Below are 23010 nucleotides of genomic sequence, written 5' to 3'. Positions count from 1 at the left end.
AAACGTCAGTTGACTTCGTCTAATAAAAAATCCGACTATAACTCTGTGCCTCTAACGCTATTTCGTCAATGGCGTATCGCATCTTGGTTGGTTTGTTTTCTTTTAAAAGACGTACTAATTCCGCTTTTAACATATTTATAGTTGCATCACAAAAAGTGCAAATAGTTACGAATGCGTTTATCGATTTCACGTGTCTGACTGTTTAAAACAGTTCTCTGCGTACGTTCGGCCATATCGACGAAATCCACAACAAAAGGCATAAACAGAGTCCAAATTAACGAATAAGGGTCAACAGTACTGCAGTATCACTATCCGAAATCTAAAGCCGGGTCAAAATTATATCACAGTCGCAGTGCACTCACAACTTGTACTTTTCGAAGCAAAATCAACTCGAAACTGCTTTGTTTTGCATAGAGCATTGACGCTAGTTTGCCGGAGGTAGTAGTTGTGTGGCCAACGACTGTATTATTATTTTTTTAATTTTGAATTTCAAAAAATAAATGCTGAGTTGTGTGGTAAATATGTACCAGTAATTATAATCTCATAAAAAAAATAATTAAATAAATTCTGTGTCCTAAAATAATATATTCGATAGATTTTATGAATAACTGCCCGTCACTATTGACAATAAAGAACGGCAATTGGTTTCTTCAAAAATGTAATTACTATTAATACGAAACTTCATGAGTGGACAAAAGTCAAAATGGCCATCATAGGGTAGTGTAGTAAAATTTAACAATATTCTTGTCCATTTTTTCCATAATATTCTTTCATCAACTGACATAAGTGACGGTTCAGTAGCGACATCTCTCGTATGTTTGAGTTATTTTTTCAATCTAATTGTTATAAGCGCCATCTTCTGACTTGTATTACAACTCTGAATAAAGTCTGATGAATTTGATCTTAGCGCACAAACTTGCTGTAAGTTCTGTACTTACAGCAATTGTGATTGGTCAAAATACTATGACTCTCGATTGCACCAATAATTAAATCTGTTTTTGACAGTTGCTTGACTGAGGGTATCAATGAAAACGTACTTTACAGTGTATTTTATTTGATGTGCCTATGTGGTCAAATTCGGTTTTCGATCTCGTATTCTACTATACAAGTTGATAACAAAGTGCATATTCTCGTATTCAATGCATTGTAAAATGACCTAAATTGTGATCAGTGAGATATAATTGTGTTTTAGACATAACAAATACTATAGATAATCGTGGAAAGCGATATGATACTCTCCTTGGCAGTGTTCTAAGATTGTGTTAATATCGTGAAGTTTCATAATAGTGTCTTTTATCACAAAAATCGAAATGTCTACGAAACCAGCAAATCAAAAAAGGAGGTTAGTGTTTATTAATTCATAATACATCTCCAGTTCTAACCTAAACAGGCTTTGAAAACAATCACGAAAGTTCAAAAAACAGGTACTTCAGTCTGTAATTTGATGTATTGGAGTCGACAAGAGTCATAAGATTGAACTTTCTCTTATTTTATTGTATATTTTTTATGATAATTGTTTTCTTGTAATGGTCTCCCATGTGTTCTCGTATTGTGTAATAAAAATAACGGGACTGGTCCAAAGTACCATTTACGTACATTACATTTAGTGCCTTTGCTATCTTTATTTGTCCAATATTTAATGTTCTGTTATTAAATTTGATAAAAATGAAGCAGTAAATGTGGTAAACAGGCGAATTTCCATTAAATTGTAACACTAAGTGGATGTAATTGTTTCATTTGGACAAAAGGCAACATACTATTTCTTTATTAGTTTCTTAAACCAGTTGTTAATGTACAAATTCATTGTTCTAGTTTTTTAATAATAATGTTGTCTGTCATATTCTTAGTTAAAATATTTCACGATATGTCAGTACATAAAAATTTCTTTTATAATTTTCGTAACGATAGCATATACTTAGATGGATATACTGTAATTTAAAATTTTATGGTTAAGAAATTGGAATGATTCACAACCTTAATGATGCATAAAAGAAAAGCTATTACATCATGAACATTCACTTTACTAAAATAATTGATAATGAATTTAAGTCATAAATTGAAATAAAGTATTTTAATTGTAATTCTTAAAAAAAAATAACTACACTTCATACCTAAAGTATGTTATGTGTGGTTAAGAAATACCATACTAGGACCTATGTTATAAAAAATAGACCGAAAAGCTATATTAATGAGACATAGATAACTATTAAGCGAAATCTGGTACTATTTCTAATATTCAGTAAAACTTATCCCATTGAGTTCATAGTTGTGAACCTCTTTATGTCATATTAAGCACGTCTAATTTTAATTTATTATAGCTGCATTAGAGTTATAGTAATGATAGTAAATTGTCCGACCACCTCTTGCGATCAATAGTAATAATTAGTTCCCTAAAGTCTATTACTCATAAAGAATCTCATTTTATAAATTGTCTTTGAAATTAAAGCCTTAAAACTGGATCAGTTTCAAAGGGTCTAATACCACTAAAGTTCTTCTTGCCTAAAACGTTGAATATTTGAGATATTTTTAAGACTTTTCCTTCCAACGATGAAAGGATATCTTCTTGTTGATGCGCAACCATTCAATTCATAATAGAGGATATCTAAACACCAGATAGACATTATTAGAGACTTCTAGCTATTCAGCATAAAATTGAATTATTATTGGATCTGAAGTCAGAATGAGATTAATTATAATGAATGGTGTGAAATATGTTTTAAAATTATATTATAAATCAATCAACTAAAGATTTGAGCTTTTTGATGATGTACAGACAAGAGGTGGTCCAAGTTTTTACTAGATTTTGATAAATTTAACTAAAGAAGTTTCAACTATTTATATAGTAACTGTCTCACCATTCAAATAGAATTCATGATCAAATTTGAGACATGTTGGCTGGCTATATTTAAATCTGTTAATAAGCTTTAGTTGTATTAAATGTTAATTCAATGATTTTCTCTATTTTTCTTTTAACTTCCACATCATATGCTACATAATTTAACTAAGTTTAGCATATGTATAAAATACTCCATCTCGAAATCTAATCGTTTTCATAAATGGCTTATATTACTGAAAACTGTCAGTCAAAATAGTAAGAACAGTGATTAAAACCAGTTTTATTGCCGATCCTACCACCAGTGCTCAAAATAGGAAAGGAGGACTGCAGAAATTAGCTTAAAACAAATGGGGAAGTAAAAGTAGCTTGATTTGGCCTGGGTCACAAATCGTCTGACATACATATCTTACTGGTGGTAGGACGTCTTGTGAGCCCGCACGGGAATTACCGCCTACCTGCCTATTTCTTGAAGCACGTTTCGGTTTGAAGGATAGGGCAGTCATTGTAATGAAAAAACGGAGACCTTAGAAGACATGACCTCTAAGGTCTCAGTTTTTGCAAGATGGGTGTCAGTATTTGCGTTTTCGGTGTCTATGAGCTCCAGGAACCACTTAACACCAGATGGGCCTTGAGCTCGTACACCCATCTAAGCAAAAACAAAACAAAAAGTGCATATATACTATATAGGGCTGATGATATACGGCCGAACGATATACGATACGAACAGATATTATTATTACATGGCTAAAAACTTTTTCGAAAGGAACTTGTTCTTTTAAATATTTCCAAAAAGAAAATGGCGTCGCAGAGGCAAGAACATCGTTTAATAGCCGTTTAGAGAGCAGTTTAAATTGTTACGGTCGACGAACATTCCAGCGACGTGAAAGAAAAAGAAAAAAACGATCGCTGGAATCTTAATGCCGACATTTATCACGTCAAAAGTATATAATTATTTCGAATATAGTAAACATGACGTTTTCGACCCCTTTCCTGTTGCGTAATGCAACATGTCCCGCCAACATTATGCAGGTCGAAATACTAAAATAGTTTTTCTCGATTTTTCCGGGTTCGTTTTTTCAGTTTTTCACTGTGTCTTGTGACTTTCTAAGAATGAGTCATGACTCACATGGTCGTTTAATGGCTCGAGTTCGCCTGTCGTACGTGTAGTTATATAGCCAATCTGTGTACATATGTGTATAGATTAAATTTTGGTAGTAGGGCTGTGCAATCTATACAAATATATAAATCTACAGTGGTTTTTACGGATGTTCCGTTATAATTACTGAAACTGAACCATGCATCCGATTGACTTGAAACTTGGTATCCATGTAGAAAACACATGTACTTAATGGATAGGCTAATATTTATATGAGCGTTGAACTCCCTAATAATAATGACAATAAATAATAATGTAAATTTAAATGCCCAGCGAAGCGGGCGAGTTCGGCTAGTTTTTTTATATTATATTGTTTCTGGATCAATAATTGAAATAGGTTAAACACGATAAAGTCCTAAAGTTTATTATTATTTGAATTTGAAATTAATTTAAGTGTTCAGGGATAAGTGAATAACGTGATTAGTACGGGATCAACAGCACTACTCGCGGGTAGGAAGAACTGGGCTACACTTTTTTTTTATTTTTTTTTATTGCCTAGTAGTGTGGACGAGCTCACAGCCCACCTGGTGTTAAGTGGTTACTGGAACCCATAGACATCTACAACGTAAATGCGCCACACACCTTGAGATAGAAGTTCTAAGGTCTCATATATACCATATAGGGCAGATGATATACGGCCGAACGATATACGATACGAACAGATATTATTATTACATGGCTAAAAACTTTTTCGAAAGGAACTTGTTCTTTTAAATGTTTCCAAAAAGAAAATGGCGTCGCAGAGGCAACAACATCGTTTAATAGCCGTTCAGAGAGCAGTTTAAATTGTTACGGTCGACGAACATTCCAGCGACGTGAAAGAAAAAGAAAAAAACGATCGCTGGAATCTTAATGCCGACATTTATCACGTCAAAAGTATAATATAATTATTTCTAATATAGTAAACATGACGTTTTCGACCCCTTTCCTGTTGCGTAATGCAACATGTCCCGCCAACATTATGCAGGTCGAAATACTAAAATAGTTTTTTCTCGATTTTTCCGGGTTCGTTTTTTCAGTTTTTCACTGTGTCTTGTGACTTTCTAAGAATGAGTCATGACTCACATGGTCGTTTAATGGCTCGAGTTCGCCTGTCGTACGTGTAGTTATATAGCCAATCTGTGTACATATGTGTATAGATTAAATTTTGGTAGTAGGGCTGTGCAATCTATACAAATATATAAATCTACAGTGGTTTTTACGGATGTTCCGTTATAATTACTGAAACTGAACCATGCATCCGATTGACTTGAAACTTGGTATCCATGTAGAAAACACATGTACTTAATGGATAGGCTAATATTTATATGAGCGTTGAACTCCCTAATAATAATGACAATAAATAATAATGTAAATTTAAATGCCCAGCGAAGCGGGCGAGTTCGGCTAGTTTTTTTATATTATATTGTTTCTGGATCAATAATTGAAATAGGTTAAACACGATAAAGTCCTAAAGTTTATTATTATTTGAATTTGAAATTAATTTAAGTGTTCAGGGATAAGTGAATAACGTGATTAGTACGGGATCAACAGCACTACTCGCGGGTAGGAAGAACTGGGCTACACTTTTTTTTTATTTTTTTTTATTGCCTAGTAGTGTGGACGAGCTCACAGCCCACCTGGTGTTAAGTGGTTACTGGAACCCATAGACATCTACAACGTAAATGCGCCACACACCTTGAGATAGAAGTTCTAAGGTCTCAGTATAGTTACAACGGCTGCCCCACCCTTCAAACCGAAACGCATTACTGCTTCACGGCAGAAATAGGCGGGGCGGTGGTACCCACCCGTGCGGAATCACAAGAGGTCCTAGCACCAGTAATTACGCAAATTATAATTTTGCGGGTTTGATTTTTATTACACGATGTTAATCCTTCACCGTGGAAGTCAATCGTGAACAATTGTTAAGTACGTATTTCATTACAAAAATTGGTACCCGCCTGCGGGATTCGAACACCGTTGCATCGCTACGAATGCACCGGACGTCTTATCCATTAGGACACGACGACTTCAAAACTTCGACTTGACTTTAACTACGTGAGTTGAAGGAGGAAACTTTACTTAATCTTCAGCCGCTGAACATCTATTTTATGTTCATACTCTGACTACTTCTAATATGACATTTTAAACAACAACTTCAAGGAGGATGCTGAAGAAGTCTACTAATTATACCTTGTGCATAAAATGATTGCTTTGTGTCAGATAAAAGCCATATAATCGTTCCCATGAAAAAAGAAAACGCCATACAACCAATTCCGGTAGGCAGCGGCTTGGCTCTGCCCCTGGCATTGCTGAAGTCCATGGGCGACGGTAACCACTCACCATCAGGTGGGCCGTATGCCCGTCTGCATACAAAGGCAATAAAAAAAAAAAAATTTGAATCCTAGACCACTATGATTGCGGCTCGAATACATTTCTATCCGTCTATGTTTCTTGATTATGACAAACACCAGAAGCTCTGTAAGGATACCACTGTACGCGCACACGTGGAAGAATAAAACCACGAACCTGCGACCAGTAAAACAAAATGTAATCTTTACCCGTGTATTACATTTTGCTAGGTTGTCTATAAACAGCATTCTGAGGTGTAATTTTGTGCAGTTACCGCGTATTGCGGTGAACGGAGTTAATTATGTATTCGACAAGTAAATAATCGCTACTCTACTGTGCTAGTTATGATTTGAAAAAATAAATCTTGGAAAAGTCCGAGCCAATATGAATCCAACCACCTTGAGGTGTGAGATCGAAGTCTCCTTTATATGGCTTAACTTCTGACCCATCCATCCCATCCATCCATGACCCATCTTTCAAACCAGAACGAATGATTGCTGCGAACGCGGCAGCATCTGCATATACCCGTATGGACTTGAAACTGTGAACGGCAGTAAAAAATTCTACATTCTTCTACCTAAGAAATTTCATAAAAAAAACGCAAAAACAACTTCTGAACCATCAAAGCGTTGGTTTGTTAAAACTATTTGTGCGCCACCCGTCGTTCATTGATGGTACTATGACGAAAACCTTTGAACCTTTGTTAACGCTCACAACGGGCCAGAAAGTTCAAAGAGAAATGAAGAGGGCTATACTCGGGGTTTCCTTGCGAGATCAAATCAGGAATGAGGAGATTCACAGGAAAACCACAGTAACCGACATAGCCCAAACGATTCCTACGTTGAAGTGACGTGGGCAAGGCACATTGCTCGTAATACAGATGGGCATGGTGGGCGAAAAATTCTCGAGTGCCCGCCACGTGGGTAGGTGACCCACAAAGTGGACCCACGTGGTCGTAAAATTCGCGGGGATCCGCTGGATGCAGTCAGCGCCGGACCGGTCGTTATGGCGAGGCTTTGGGGAGACCTATGTCCAGCAGTGGACGTCTGGGGGCCAAAACATAGATGTGTGTATAGTTGATATTTGTGGAATGGTTTTTGTTATATGCAGTTTGTTTTTATTTTCTTAGTGTATATAATATGTTTAAAAGTCAAGCTCAGACGACTTTTAACACAACTGACCTTATGCAAATTATGCTCACATCTAAAAGTGTGAATTCAATAATGTACACGTTTTTTTTTATTGCAAGTTAAATGTTAATGTGTGTAGATTTTATCATGTTGTGTGAACGTAATAAATAAAAAACACAATAAAAAATAGTTAACTGCTATATGAAAACTTCTCAAGTATAGTTACAATTTTAAAGTAATAAAAGTATAATGCCTTCTAAACATCGTCCCAGTTCAGGCAAGGAGGACAGGTTCGACAACCTCCCTTCGGAGATAAGTAATGTAAAGATTGGATCTTCAAAACTCGCTGGAGCGTGAATCTTTGTAAGCTTCTTAAGTGATTTAAATCCGCGGGCTCCTCTTTTTTTGTGAGTGCCCATGAAGATAGATCACGGGATATCGCTCCTTCACTCTCTTTGACATTCGAGCTAATAAAAAAAAATATTTCTTTCGTTATTGACTATGAAAACAATCTTAAATTCGCAATTCATTCTTCATTCTGCGTATGTCAAGTTTTGCATAAATAAGTCTATAAAAGATGAAACATTAAATAATACACAATCCATTATCGGTGTTTTATTGACGTCAATACAATAATGTTATATTGAGATTATAAAATTGAATAATGGCCATCTCTGTACATATCCGTGTCGCTTATAGTATACCTAGTATAACAAGTTAGTATTGTAACGAGGTATTTTGATCACGAAACAACAAAAAAACTATTATAAAAAACAATGAAACGATTTCCAAAAATAGTGATGACAATATCTCGGTCGTAAACAGGATAGGACCCTTCTAAAAGATATAAAATATGCCACTAAACGTATCGAATATTTGCGTCGCTCTGATAAGAAGCGTGCTGCAGAGGAATGCACTATATTTCGACTTGACTGACGCAAATGATAAACTATCTACGATTGGACATTGTCGTATTTCGGATATCGTGTTGTCTGAGAATATGTTTCGATAAATTTAGAAATGAACGTTTTAAATCCGTTTTCTATCATGCCGTAGCCAGTTTTGATATTCGTTCACACTGCAGGAACTGTAGCGCGAACTTATCTAGATCCTTCTACCACATTCGGAGTTATTCAAAGTTAGTAACGCTTGCCCGAAATCAATAGAGTTCTTAGATATATCGATAGTGATCAAACTTATTATTCGGGTCATATCTCGTCTCCGTGCGCCATTTTTGTGTGAATGCGGAATTGTTGCGATTACAATTAAGACTCACATATCTTGAAAATCAATTCAGAAACTCAATAAGGGTGTAATTAATGACTTGTTTTTTTGACTTTTACTAAACAAAAAATTCAACTAAACAGATGTTTGTAAAACGCCTTTACGTGGACTTCAAACAAGGATGTGACAAGACGATGAATACGAAGAGACTCAAGTTCTCGACGTAAATCAATTCTGATATATTCTGGATCCATTTAAATTCTTTGAAGTTTACTTTGTCGTTCACGGTGATAAAATAATATAAGGCTTTCGAAGCGGCACTTGATAAAGACTTTGTTTACTTTGTATAGTACTATTGTATTAGGGTAGTTTTGTTTTAAGTCACTGTAATTGTAAAAGTTTTAAATGTACTAACTTTTTGTATTTTTTTTATAATTTCGGTTAAAAACAGCTATAAATCAAGTTGGCAGCAGAATCGGGCCTTATCTAACCATATACACAGTTAGCGTAAAAGTAACGACAACAATTTATAGACAAAAGAAATATATATTGAAACAATTTTTTATCTTATGACGTTAACATAAAGACTATTATGTCCTGCAAGACATACATTGGTTATTGATAAAATTTAAGCTTTAAAAGTACAAGCGTAAGATTGTGATTTGCCTAAAAAAATAGTGAGTTCAGTTTTCAAATCTATGCAAAGACTTTAAGAACGTAAGTTGTAACAAGAGTTAGTATAGGCACATTTAAATAATAAAAGTCAGTCATGATTACACTGCTCTAATTGAATGACTCATTGCTAAAAGTGAATTAATAAAAAAAAATATTTTACATGAAATGGGATTAAATCTAAATGTGAATAGAAGTTGGTACACAGTTCGTAATAGGTTTGTTTACGCTTTATAAGAATAGAAACGGAATATTAAGGTATAGAACCTTTGTACTGTATAAATGATATCAAAGTACCTAAAATAAATACGTGAAATAAGTTATCAGCAACCTGTTATATTTTCTGTAAGGCTGTGTACTTCGATATGGACTGGAATTGCTCTCGGAGAACAAGTCGGTAGACTAGATTGACCAGTTTTCTAAATGAGACACCTTATCAAATTATTAAACATGCAAGATTCTTGTGCAATATCCGATAAATTAATTTATTAATGCTAATTGCAAATCTACTTAGATACCTCCCTGGACCTATTCCTATTTAATCTTATTATGATTATATTTGTTGGTATTGTCATATATATTGTTCCGGTTAAAGATTAACGACAGCCATTCTGCAGTACAATTAACACATCGACCTCAAGCCTCAAAGCGGATGGCGGCATTCACCTTTTGATGTTCATGGGCTACGGTGATCACTCAACAATAGATTAATCAGCTATGAACTCTATTAAAAAATCCATGTAAAACTACTTATACGGTTTAATCTCGTGTTATTTAAATTGTATTATTGTATTTTTTCCAAATTTCCGTAATCACTGGTGGTAGGACGTTTTGTTGTGGTTACTGGAGCCCATAGACATCTACAACGTAAAAACGTCTTGTGTAACCGCACGGGTAGGTACTACCAATTAGCCTATTTCTGTCGTGAAGCAGTAATGCGTTTCGGTTTGAAAGTTGGGCAGCCGTTGTCTGTAAAAAACTGAGAAAAAGGTGGGTGGCGGCATTTACGGTTTATATGTCTATGGGCTCCGGTTACCACTTAACACCGGGTGGGCCGTTAGCTCGTCCATCAACAAGTGTCGTTGTCACAAAATAAAAAAAAACCCAAAACTGTAGTGTTCGTAATAAATGCTAATATGATTAAAATTAAAATTTGATGTTTGTGTCCAATAAAAAATAACAAACCTACCTTCCGAAACAATACACTTTTCATAAATAAATAACATCATCACATCACCTCTCATCACACTTTACTTTCATGAGATTGGAAGCGATCTGAATGCAAAGGTATACCTATCTGCGACTCTTTCAAGTGTCCTACCCTCTTAATCCTAATTTTATCCTAATTAATCCTAATTTAAAAGAATAGCAAAAGCTCTGTGAAATAATACAGGTAATTAATATCGGTCATTCAAGAATGTCATTACGATATATTTTCAATTTCTTTGAATATTAGGATACTGATATAGAGAAAAGATATATTACCAGGGTCGTAATAATGTTATCTAATACATTTGTTATTATCAGGTTTTGCTGCCATGCCTTTTATACATGAGATAACGACATCTTTGGTGTTATCAGTCGCTCGTTGATTTCGCGCCTCGATGGACTGCTTCGTTGCATTGTCTGATGTGAGAATCCGTGTGTTACAATGCTCGTTTATGGGCACCAGTATCCCGGTCAGCCTGCTGTGGTGGGACAGCCGGAGGCAACGGCATGGAACATTCAGTGCCACGAAATGAACCAAAACCAGATTCCGGATAATCGCATGTGCACTCACAGTGGTTACAATTCGAACTACCCTACAAATCAGTGTTACAATAACGATCCAAATCCGTATAGTGTCCCGGCTCCGTATTATCCCCCACAAGAGGTTTACAATTTAGGAGACGTCCAAGTGGGCTATTTAAGGCAGCCCGTGATACCGAACCTTCCGTGCCAACAATCTCAACAGTGGGATTACAGTTCTATGTGCTATAATGTTGATGGTCAGCCGTGCCAGTATACGAATGTTGTCGATTTGGAAGATTTTATGTGAGTTCTGTTTGTTTATTGACGAATTATGTACGGTTTGACGCTTGTTGTCGATGCAGTTATGAAGTACACGGGTTTGGGACTCGGCTGCTATTAAGTAGTGCGCCTCAGAGCTTTGAAACGCGACGATGAATGGTGATAATGTGAGCACACACGGGCAGATGACACCATCCTGCCTATTTTTGCTGCGAAACAGTTGTCTTTTTTTTATTGCTTAGATGGGTGGTCGAGCTCACAGCCCACCTGGCGTTAAGTGGTTACTGGAGCCCATAAACATTTACAACGTAAATGCGCCACCCATCTTGAGATAAGTTTTAAGGTCTCAATATAGTTACAACGGCTGCCCTTCAAACCGAAACGCATTACTGCTTCACGGCAGAAATAGGCAGGGTGGTGGTACCTACCCGCGCGAACTCACAAGAGATCCTACCACCAGTGCAGTGTCTTCCAGTTAAAATTACGAGACAGCGGTATAAAAAACCTCTGACACAAAGTGAATGGCGACATTCACTTCTACACTAGTCTAGTGCAACAACAAAATAATAAAATCGTGCCGTTCAATACGGGACTGGAATACACAAGACGGTGTAAGCTCGCAATACGACTCCCCGTATAATATTCCTGGTTTGATTTTTATTGCATAATGTTATTGCTTCATCGTTGTTATTACTTCATTGTTTGTGAACACGAGCTAAGTACTGTGCTAAATTGATGCAGGAAACGATTTGAACTCCAGCATAGACGCATCAATCGATTCAATACAACTATACAGGGTGCTGCCGATTCGGTCACGGAGGTTTCATTGCATAATTTGTTTGTCGATTTATTTATATTTAAGTTAACAAATATTCTAATTCAATTATTTGATAATAGTTATCTTAGATTTCGCTTTGAAAAATTCAAACATCCTTTTTTAAAATAATTATGTTTTACATTCACGAAAAACAATGTGAACTAATCTAATCTTAAGAATGAGTTTCAGTAGCATGGACTTTAAAAGATTGAGAATAAAGTTTTATCTTCAGAAATAATATGTCTTGGAGCACTCGATATAGATTTTTTATTTTTTATTGCTTAGATGGGTGGACGAGCTCACAGCCCACCTGGTGTTAAGTGGTTACTGGAGCCCATAGACATCCACAACGTAAATGCGCCACCCACCTTGAGATACAAGTTCTAAGGTCTCAAGTATAGTTACAACGGCTGCCCCACCCTTCAAACCGAAACGCATTACTGCTTCACGGCAGAAATAGGTACCTACCCGCGCAGACTCACAAGAGATCCTACCACCAGTAAATAGATGTATAAAAAGTATCGTATTAGAATATGTCATTTTTTAAATAAATAAAAACAGGGATTATAGAGTCTCGTATAAAACATCTTCACAGGCTTCCTGCGCTCGGTGGAAATGTGCCAAAATTTCCCGTTGTTAATCAGCTGATTTAAACACGTGATGCTTTAAATCTTTGATTTAATGAGTGCCTTGACACACTCCAAAATGATGAAATCTGGGAAAATTTAAGAGCAGTCTGGTCTATTGGTTGTTTGGTTTATTTTTGATTGTCGACTAAAATGTCGCGGCAGCTATCGAAATCTTCAACCAGAAATCAGTAGCCCTGTTAAATTGTAAGGTCCTCCGAATAATCTAGATGTTAATAGGCAAAGATAGAATATCATTTTCTTGTTTTTTTATCAACCAATTTTCTTTTTTCTATAGTAGCAATTGGCAAACTTAGTGTTACCAATAAAAAAAAATGTTTTTTTTTTCTTTATCAACATTATAACACAAAACAAAGGAGAAAATATAATACACAAACGGAACTTCAATCTTGTGGTGTCTGTGATTATGGTCGAATATCGATAATTGTCCGAAAACGAGTACCTAATAATATTTTTTTGATCATAACACACTAAAATGTTCGCGTATTCGTTTTCGAAATAACGCCCGCTGATTAAAATAAGAAAATTTCCGTGTTTAATAAACTTTGTAACAATAGACTATTGGTTTATTGCGTTATTCTGTTGTATTTGCTGAGGCCAAACATGCTTGCTGACCGCGAACCACGGCACTGGCGCCGATAACCCATACGCTCTGAATGACCCTCGCATTTAAGGTATTATGCGCTCATTTGATAACGTCGTTCGCTTGATAACATTATCGTACAGAGCTTCAGTTCGAATAGTGTTCCTCTGTTTCTCCAACCGTTGTTTTTATATCAAAAGTTACGTAGCCTTCTATGTTGATTAACTATTAGTTAAAATTAGTGTTCTAATTTCATAGGGGAAGGGTGATGGGAGCGATGTGCTCCACATTAAACGCTTCACTTTCCCCCCGTTGCCTTTTCATGACTTCTGTGTCATGCGAGATTCGGACTTGGGTTGTTGAACGACCGGAGGTTTTAGTCAGTTCGACTCCGACATGCCCCGTCCTCCAAGGAAGTCCCGGAAGTCCGGCGATTTCCTCCTGTCCAAAAAAAACGTTCAAATTTCATAGCTATTAGTGATTTCACAAAATTTTCAGCACAGCCCGCACGGAGCCAGAAAAATGTATTAAATTCATTATCGCTATTACTAAAACTACTTTTACGATTTAATTTCGCGCTTAGTATATTTATTAATTGATAATTCCCGACGTTTCCGATTCTTTACAGTTTTCCTAGTCAGTCAATAAACCGTAAAAATAGTTTTAATCGTGTCGCAAGAATCGATCGAAATACTTCATTAGTGTTTTTTTTTAATCTAGTAGGTAAATTAAAATACTTTGATATACACAATTAAAAATAATAAAAATACACCGCGCTCGCCACAGACCGGTTTGGATTTAAAACAAAATGGCTACCGTTGAACCTTCAATGTCGTATCAAGTTTTTATAACGAGATCAATTGCTTATTAATCGTATTATAATAGATTTCGAGCACAATATTATTACAAAAAAAAAAAAAAAAAAAACCATAATGAACAAGGAAAACAAGTTCTTGTTTTGTTTATGTTTTTCGTCGCCTAAACGTTCACAAATTACGTTTCCCAACTTCTCGGTAATGCGTATGAAATCGAATGCTTTGCAGCGTTTTAATGTAATACATTAAGTCTTCATCTTGTTCAGTGAGTATGTTAAGCTCCTAAACACGTTTTCTGCTACAAAAATGTAGGTGGTAAAAAAGAAAATAAATGAAAGTACATACGTAAGTAATGGCAACGCTGATGCAGTATTTATCACCAAGAAGACCGACGAAAACTTGAAGCGCATCAATGAAAAAATTCCAGAAAATCTTACGTAAATAAATCTGTATATTAATACGTGAAGCAAAAACTTTGTATCCCTTTTTACGAAAATTGCGCGGACGGATGAGTATGAAATTTTCCACACTTATAGAGAATATAGAGAAGAAGTGCACAATGCAATTTTTTTTTTTAAATAATCCATAAAAGAAACTTTAAATCAATAAAGAAAACATTACACACACTACATACCATGTATTTGACGCACACATGCATACTATTTATTATCAAACTTGACGTCTTGACGTCTGTTGTCAAATTGAGAATAGATTAAATATTCTTTGTCTTTGTTAATATTTTTATAGTGTAGTCTTGGCGAAATTTGTGATTATAGAAGTATAAAATACAATCATAATAGTGTACAAACTTACAATTCCAATTAATTATAGTCGAATTTCGACTACTGCAGGACCTCTAGTTATTATTATTATACAAGTTCCGAACCAACAACATTGGAGTCGACAGTCTACCAAGAATATTATAATACACACAACATGTGTCAACAATTAATCAGTCGAACCGGCTTAAATTTATTTTAAACCATCAATGTCGTATATTCGTTTAATTCTTGTTTTTCAAGTCACATCTGTAAGTGTAATATTAACATACGCTTAATCTGTTTGTTTTGTTTTCCTTATAAATTAATATAATTAAACAACCTTTAACATTAATTAATCGAAGAGATATAACTAATCAATGTTTCCTCTATGCAGTGAGTTGCGATTCCTCTTAAAGCTACCTACGAGTATGAATCGAAAAGCTTTCCTGGTTCCCGGTTTGTTTCACATGTTTTAATAATACTAGAGGTCCTGCAGTAGTCGAAATTCGACTATAATTAATTGGAATTGGAAGTTTGTACACTATTATGATTGTATTTTATACTTCTATAATCACAAATTTCGCTAATGCTACTCTATAAAAAGATATTAATAAAGACAAACAATATTTAATCTATTCTCAATTTGACAACAGACGTCAAGAACAAAAGTTTGACAATAAATAGTATGCATGCGTGTGTGCGTCAAATACATGGTATGTAGTGTGTAATGTTTTCTTTATTGATTTAATGTATCTTTTACGCATTATTTAAAAAAAAAATTAGCATTGTGCACTTCTTCTCTATATTCTCTATAAGTGTGGAAAATTTCATACTCCTCCGTCCGCGCAATTTGCCTAAAAAGGGATACAAAGTTTTTGCTTCACGTATTAATTTATAGAAGAGATATTGTCTAATTATCATAAATGCAATTCAATTCAAATGCATTTCTGAATAATATTAAATTGAGAACCGGGCGTGTCATGTGTATTAGAGATTGTACCTACAAAACAATTAAACACATTACCTATTGGGAATAAATTATATTTTATATTAGACCAAATGCGTAACTCTATTGAATGATTTAAATTCGATTCAATTCGAATTTCTTAACCAATCTTTCTTCATAATAATCAAAATTCCATACGGCTCTCGAACAAAACAAAATAAAGGCTTTCCAACCAATAATATTGAACCTCTTGTCTATGCTTCTATACTAATATTATAAAGAGGAAAGATATGTTTGTTTGTTTGTATTGAATAGGCTCTAAAACTACTGAACCGATTTGAAAAAAATTCTTTCACTGTTTGGAAGCTACACTATTCCCAAGTGACATAGGCTATATTCTTTTTTGAAAAAATTAGGGATCCTAACTAACTCCAATAATGTATCCCAAGGTGTAAAAAAATTACCTAAAATATTCTTTACATCGCGTGCCCTGCGAAAACTATTGATGATAGAATAAAATAATGTACTACGACTTTGTAGAACACATTATTATTTACAAATAGTGTTGCGACAGCATATGTCTAACTATTATAGTTTTGCCGCAATAAGTGTTCTTTTATTTAAAAAATAAAACAACGTCAAATATCGTTGAAATTTTTGATAAAGGTCCGAACGAAACCGGAGCGAGCGGTTTGTATAATATATATATACATAGTATTCCTGTCCAATTGACGTTGCCTCCATAGACTTATATAGTAGTTGCCTCAGATATGCCACATGGGAATAGTATAGATGACGTTCAAACACGTCTAAAGCGCGTCCTTGATAAACTACACAGATACGTCTAGACTTTAGATAAAATATATTGAAATGATAACTTCAAATAATGCGGCCGCGTGTTATTGCAGACTTGGCTTAACAGCTTTATGTTTTGTAACTTTTTTGGTAAGACTGTTGATAACTTAATGCGAATGTCACAGTCAACCTTAACACAAAGGCCAAAAAATCGAAATTTCGAAAATATTAGAATAAATTCCCTGTGCTTGGGTACCAGAGACTGAAAACATACTTAAATATGTTTAGACACATACACACACATATATATGTCGGAGACGGCCATTAGTTTGGTAGCTAAACGAAACTCTGCACGATTCCCGAGAGATGGCAGCACGATTGCGGTATCGGAACTCGACTAACTTCGTGCTACGACAGAGCCTAGCCGATGGAGGCGCGTAGACGCAATCACACTTACTAATCAGCCTTCTTGAAGAGCGGTGCCTCCGTCCTTTTTTTTTTTTTTTTTTTTTTTTTTTTTTTTTTTTTTTTTTTTTTTTTTTTTTTTTTTTCTTCGGGTAGAGGGCCGAACCTCCTACGAGGTCCCCGCGCAAAAGGGGCGCGCGGGGTATGTGAGACTCAACGATCTGCATGGTGTTGTGAGCAGAACGCGGGCCCAAGGATTTTAGAGCCCACCCACTAAACGACTCTTCTGCACTCTTACACCCGACGTCCGATCCCCTCCGAGGTCAGAACCCGGATGAGGTAGGGGGGCTACCGCGGTCAACACTACAACCAGACGGCGCGGCTCACCCCAAGGACGCCCAGCCGACGGAGCCTTCGAGGCGAATCGAAGGCTCTGAAACGTCGGCCGTCTCGGTACGGCAGCCCGTCGGGCCGCCCAGACGGTGCCGCTGGTGTCCCGGAATACCCCGCTGGACCAGAACCAGCCTGCCGGGTCGGGACGCGATACACCGTCGACCGGTCGCTCTATTCACTCCACGGCAGCGCGCTAGAGTGCTGGTAGCGCGCCGCGCGGGCGGTGCCTCCGTCCTAACAACTGTCATTTGTTTTCGTTTGCTAACGTCAGGAAAAGATTTCTAAATTGTTCTAAGACAACAAACGTGATTGGTGTACTCAAGATTTTCTTAGCGCGACCACCCTATTCGCCCCCTATGATGTCTGACGATGGTGTTAATAATTGTGGCTTCTCCGATATATAGATAATAAAGACAATCATAGAGTAAACAAATCTGTTCATCACACAATGTTTGCTCGATGTGGAAATATAACTTACTACCCTCCGCGCAACAGTCGGGGCCGATAAATAAATACTGCACCACCGAGTCGGTTAGAAACTATAAATTGTTTGGATCTACACATACTTAAATACAATTCAGCGCAATCTCGCAAATATGAAGTCACAATTCGTTTTGGTGTTGGACTGTCATCTTTCGATGCACTGTACAATGTAATTCATGGTAACAATACTTGAACGTAACTTGTATATTTAGAATCTTTTAGAGAGCCTCTGTTGGAACATTGAAATTGTTTTAAATTACAATTTTAGAGGTGATTTTGAAAACCCAGTAACGAATTCAGGAATAAACATATTTTACTGCGTTGACGTCATATACCCACGTCCGAGGGCGGCAGGGAGGCTCTGCGCTCGACCTCCCGGTCGACTAACTCGGTGTGTTCGGGGTCCGCGTGTTGAGAGCTGGTGGTGCACTGCTCTTGCAGTGCATCGGCCAGCAACTCTGCCTTGTCATCGTCATTGTAAGCCGGTGGTTGGCCTGAGGGGCGTACGAGAGGCGGCATAGTGGCTATAGTTTCGGACTTGAGGGTCCTAGCTAGTCGCCAGTATGCTTGGTGAGTGGGCGCGAGTTCTTCTAAATAACTATCCCAGTTTTCGTTTCGGGCGTCGCTTAAGCGGGATTTGACCTCCCGCTGTAAGCGACGCATCCGAGTCCGGTTTGAATCCGTGGGATATCGATCGTAGGCCCGGATTGCCGCGTTTCTGACTCTTACGAGGTCCCTAAGTTCGGGGGAAAGTCTGATGCGGTGGAAGCAGTCCTCCACATCGACTTGTTTCGAACTTAGGGACCTTCGAACTGTAACTTGTATATTTAGAATCTTTTAGAGAGTCTCTGTTGGAACATTGGAATTGTTTTAAATAAACTACAATTTTAGAGGTGATTTTGAAAATCCAGTAATCAGAATTCAAGAATAAAAATATTTTACTGCGTTGACGTCATATACCCACAATTGGAAGATGAAACGGGAACGCGATTATTTTCGCAATCAACGCCAATTGTGTGTCTCCTTGCGTGCCTAGTATGTTCAACGATTTGGCATTGGCCTGATATTATTATGTGACTGATGTTTTTTTTATCAGTTAACTAGCGGCCCGCTCCGGCTCCGCTCGGGTCTTTAACAAAAACTTCAACGATATTTGACGTTGTTTTATTTTTTTTAAATAAAAGAACACTTATTGCGGCATAGCTATAATAGTTAGACATCTGCTATCGCGAAACTTTTTGTAAATAATAATGTGTTCTACAAAGTCGTAGTACATTATTTTATTCATTTCGCAGGGCACGCGATGTAAAGAATATTTTAGGTATTTTTTTTACACCTTGGGTTACATTATTGGAGTTTTAATAAAGATCCCTAATTTTTTCAAAAAAGATTATAGTCTATGTCACTCGGGAATAGTGTAGCTTCCGAACAGTGAAAGAATTTCTCAAATCGGTTCAGTAGTTTCGGAGCCTATTTAAAACAAACAAACAAATCTTTCCTCTTTATAATATTAGTATAGACAATAAGAATAGCGAAACGGTAAACGCAAATTTTATAATAGAATAGAATTGTTGGTTAAGGTTTTTTAATAAACAGAAGCGTTGTGGACTTTCTTTTAAATTTATAATTAATTAAATGATGAATAATTGACACACTTCGGAATCCTAATCTATACTAATAAAGCTGAAAGGGTTTGTTTGTTTGAACGCGCTAATCTCAGGAACTACTGGTCCGGTTTGACCTTTTGATTCTTTCATTGTTAGATAGCCCATTTATCGAGGAAGGCTATAGGCTATATAACATCACGCTAAGGCCAATACAAGCGGAGCACCAATAAATAATGTTTCAAAATCGGGTTTTTTTTTCCTTTGGGAGCTTCCGCTGCGTGCGCTGCAGAAACGGTTAGTTTCACTAAAATAATATATGACAGAATTGTACCCCTTTAAAAGATCTAAAAAAAGCGACAGCATAAATGTCTATATGTTAAGGTTGGCTCACTATAACGTTTTTTATGCTAACCAAATTTGTTCTGAAATAAAGCATTATTTGTGAACTATTCCACGCGGACGAAGACGCGAGCAAAAGCTAGTATGGCAAATAAAACGAAATATTGTAATGAAAAATTCATAAAGATGTATTTTTATATAATATATTCAAATACTGCGATGTGTATGGAGCAGTAATAATCTCGTTCCCAAACGTTGTCCTTAACTTTATCTAATTTAAAGCTTAAGTCTTATCTCTCTTAGTAACTAAATTCGTATTCCTTCTGCGTTATCGACGGCATTTCAATGACTGGCCGACTTCTATATGTTATGTATAATAATATGTACCTGTATGTTCTGTTACCGGGTCTATTGGCATGCTCCGCATTTTCAATCACATCTTTACTGAATTAAAATTTAGTAACCACCAAAAGCTAGCAAAAGTTTCGCAGTAACTCAATTTAATTACAAACATAGCAAACTATATATTGGCGGACAGTTAATTAGAACAATTATGAAGCCGTTAGGAACATTAGTTGTTCTCAGTCTGCAGATTTACCGAGAAACACGTTTATTTATAACTTGCAGTTGTTTATGGCTCGATGAATTTAAGCGTTACAAGAATTTTCCTCGTCGTGCTGCATACACAAATATTATTACCCTTATCGGTCATAACACCGAAATTCATTTATCGATTAAAATATTTTTGTTTGCTTCTATATACTGCAATGATCACTTGTGGCGTATTTTGTAAGTGAGAATTGTTGGTCAGCTTTTACCCTCTATCTATTTTCTACCTTCTATATATGAATATGTCTTACTGGTGGTAGGACCTCTTGTGAGTCCGCACGGGTAGGTACCACCTCCCTGCCTATTACTGCCGTGAAGCAGTAATGCGTTTCGGTTTAAAGGATGGGGCAGCCGTTGTAACTATACTGAGACCTTAGAACTTATATGAAAAGGTGGGTGGCGCATTTACGTCATAGATGTCTATGGGCTCCAGTAACCACTTAACAACAGGTGGACTGTGAGCTCGTCCACCCAACTAAGCAATAAATTTTCTTTTTCGTTAATATGAAATTTTTGTTAAGGGAGGCGCAGTAATAGAACGATTTTATGTAACTGTCACGCGCGCCCCCGATGTGTTAAGTGTTTGGGCGATCACGCCACGGCCCTCTGCGCTCGCGACCAAAAAACCGCGACGGAACCGCCTAGCTGCGTCCTGTGTCGAACACAGGGTCACCCCGCGAATTACCGTGGTTGCCCCCGAGCCCCTAAAATAAATCGCCGCGTCGACCGGCAAAACCGCCTCCGAGCTTCCGGCCCAGACATCAAAGCCTCGGCACCCTCTGCGTCGCAGGCTAAGCCAGCGTTCGTTCCGGCGGCGGTGCCCAGTGTCTCGGCCTGGGCAAAACCGCTGCCGTACACGAACACGGCTACAACTCCCTCCTCCGCGATTCGTCCCGCCCCCGCGATTCGTCCCGCCCCCGCGACTCGTCCCTCTCCCGCGACTTGCCCTCCGACCGCGTCCGACAATCTCGCTTTAGCGATCGACTTCTTTCAGTCGATCAACTTTGAGCGCGTTAACGCTTTGGGCGACGCCATTCGCGCTGCCTCCACTGCACAACACTTTATCGCCGTTGTGCAGGAATACGCCGACGTATACGCGTCATTAAATACGTACGTCCTCCCCTCACTCCGCCGGTAATCAATGGCGTATATAAGTAGAATAAAGCCCCTATCCGTAACGATAGGATTTTTTAACGCTTACGGTCTCGCAAATCAACGTGATCAGGTTTCTGACTTTTTGCGTGACCACCAAATTGATATCTTTTTAGTGCAGGAGACCCTACTTAAGCCCGCGCGCCGTGACCCTAAAATCGCGAACTATAACATGGTCAGGAACGACAGGCTCTCTGCCCGTGGTGGTGGTACCGTCATTTACTATAGAAGAGCCCTGCATTGCGTCCCGCTCGATCCTCCCGCGCTCGCTAATATCGAAGCATCAGTGTGCCGAATCTCACTGACGGGACACGCGCCGATCGTTATCGCGTCCGTTTATCTTCCACCGGATAAGATCGTTCTAAGCAGTGATATCGAGGCGCTGCTCGGTATGGGGAGCTCTGTCATTCTGGCGGGCGACCTAAATTGTAAACACATCAGGTGGAACTCACACACCACAACCCCGAATGGCAGGCGGCTTGACGCGTTAGTCGATGATCTCGCCTTCGATATCGTCGCTCCGCTAACCCCGACTCACTACCCGCTAAATATCGCGCATCGCCCGGATATACTCGACATAGCGTTATTAAAAAACGTAACTCTGCGCTTACACTCGATCGAAGTAGTTTCAGAGTTAGATTCAGACCACCGTCCCGTCGTTATGAAGCTCGGTCGCGCTCCCGATTCCGTTCCCGTCACGAGGACTGAGGTGGATTGGCACACGCTGGGCGTCAGCCTGGCTGAATCTGATCCACCATCGCTCCCGTTTAACCCGGACTCTATCCCGTCTCCTCAGGATACCGCTGAATCCATAGACATCTTAACGTCACACATCACCTCGACATTAGATAGGTCATCGAAACAAGTTGTAGCGGAGGACTTCCTTCACCGCTTCAAATTGTCCGACGATATTAGGGAACTTCTTAGAGCTAAGAACGCCTCGATACGCGCCTACGACAGGTATCCTACCGCGGAAAATCGTATTCGAATGCGTGCCCTACAACGCGACGTAAAGTCTCGCATCGCCGAAGTCCGAGATGCCAGATGGTCTGATTTCTTAGAAGGACTCGCGCCCTCCCAAAGGTCTTACTACCGCTTAGCTCGTACTCTCAAATCGGATACGGTAGTAACTATGCCCCCCCTCGTAGGCCCCTCAGGCCGACTCGCGGCGTTCGATGATGACGAAAAAGCAGAGCTGCTGGCCGATACATTGCAAACCCAGTGCACGCCCAGCACTCAATCCGTGGACCCTGTTCATGTAGAATTAGTAGACAGTGAGGTAGAACGCAGAGCCTCCTT

At 37.8% G+C, this 23010-nt stretch overlaps 1 protein-coding gene across 5 annotated transcripts in view; it reads left to right on the top strand.

Annotated features, from left to right (window-relative positions):
* The first annotated feature begins 1040 nt into the window (after positions 1-1040).
* LOC101739525 (hypoxia-inducible factor 1-alpha) overlaps positions 1041-23010 on the top strand; it is a 121441-nt gene continuing 99471 nt past the window's right edge. For 3 of the 5 annotated variants that reach the window (XM_062676166.1, XM_038020254.2, XM_062676167.1), the window contains exon 1: positions 1041-1342. In XM_062676166.1, the coding sequence (XP_062532150.1) occupies positions 1311-1342 (32 nt within the window). In that variant the 5' untranslated portion in view covers positions 1041-1310. Of the gene's footprint in view, positions 1343-10932; positions 11384-23010 lie in introns of those variants that run through there. The other 2 variants (XM_038020252.1, XM_038020251.2) reach the window with 2 other exon arrangements.

The sequence above is a fragment of the Bombyx mori genome, chromosome 25 (assembly GCF_030269925.1).
Source record: "Bombyx mori chromosome 25, ASM3026992v2".
Classification (NCBI taxonomy): domain Eukaryota; kingdom Metazoa; phylum Arthropoda; class Insecta; order Lepidoptera; family Bombycidae; genus Bombyx; species Bombyx mori.
This window is presented reverse-complemented; position numbering and strand designations above follow the sequence as displayed.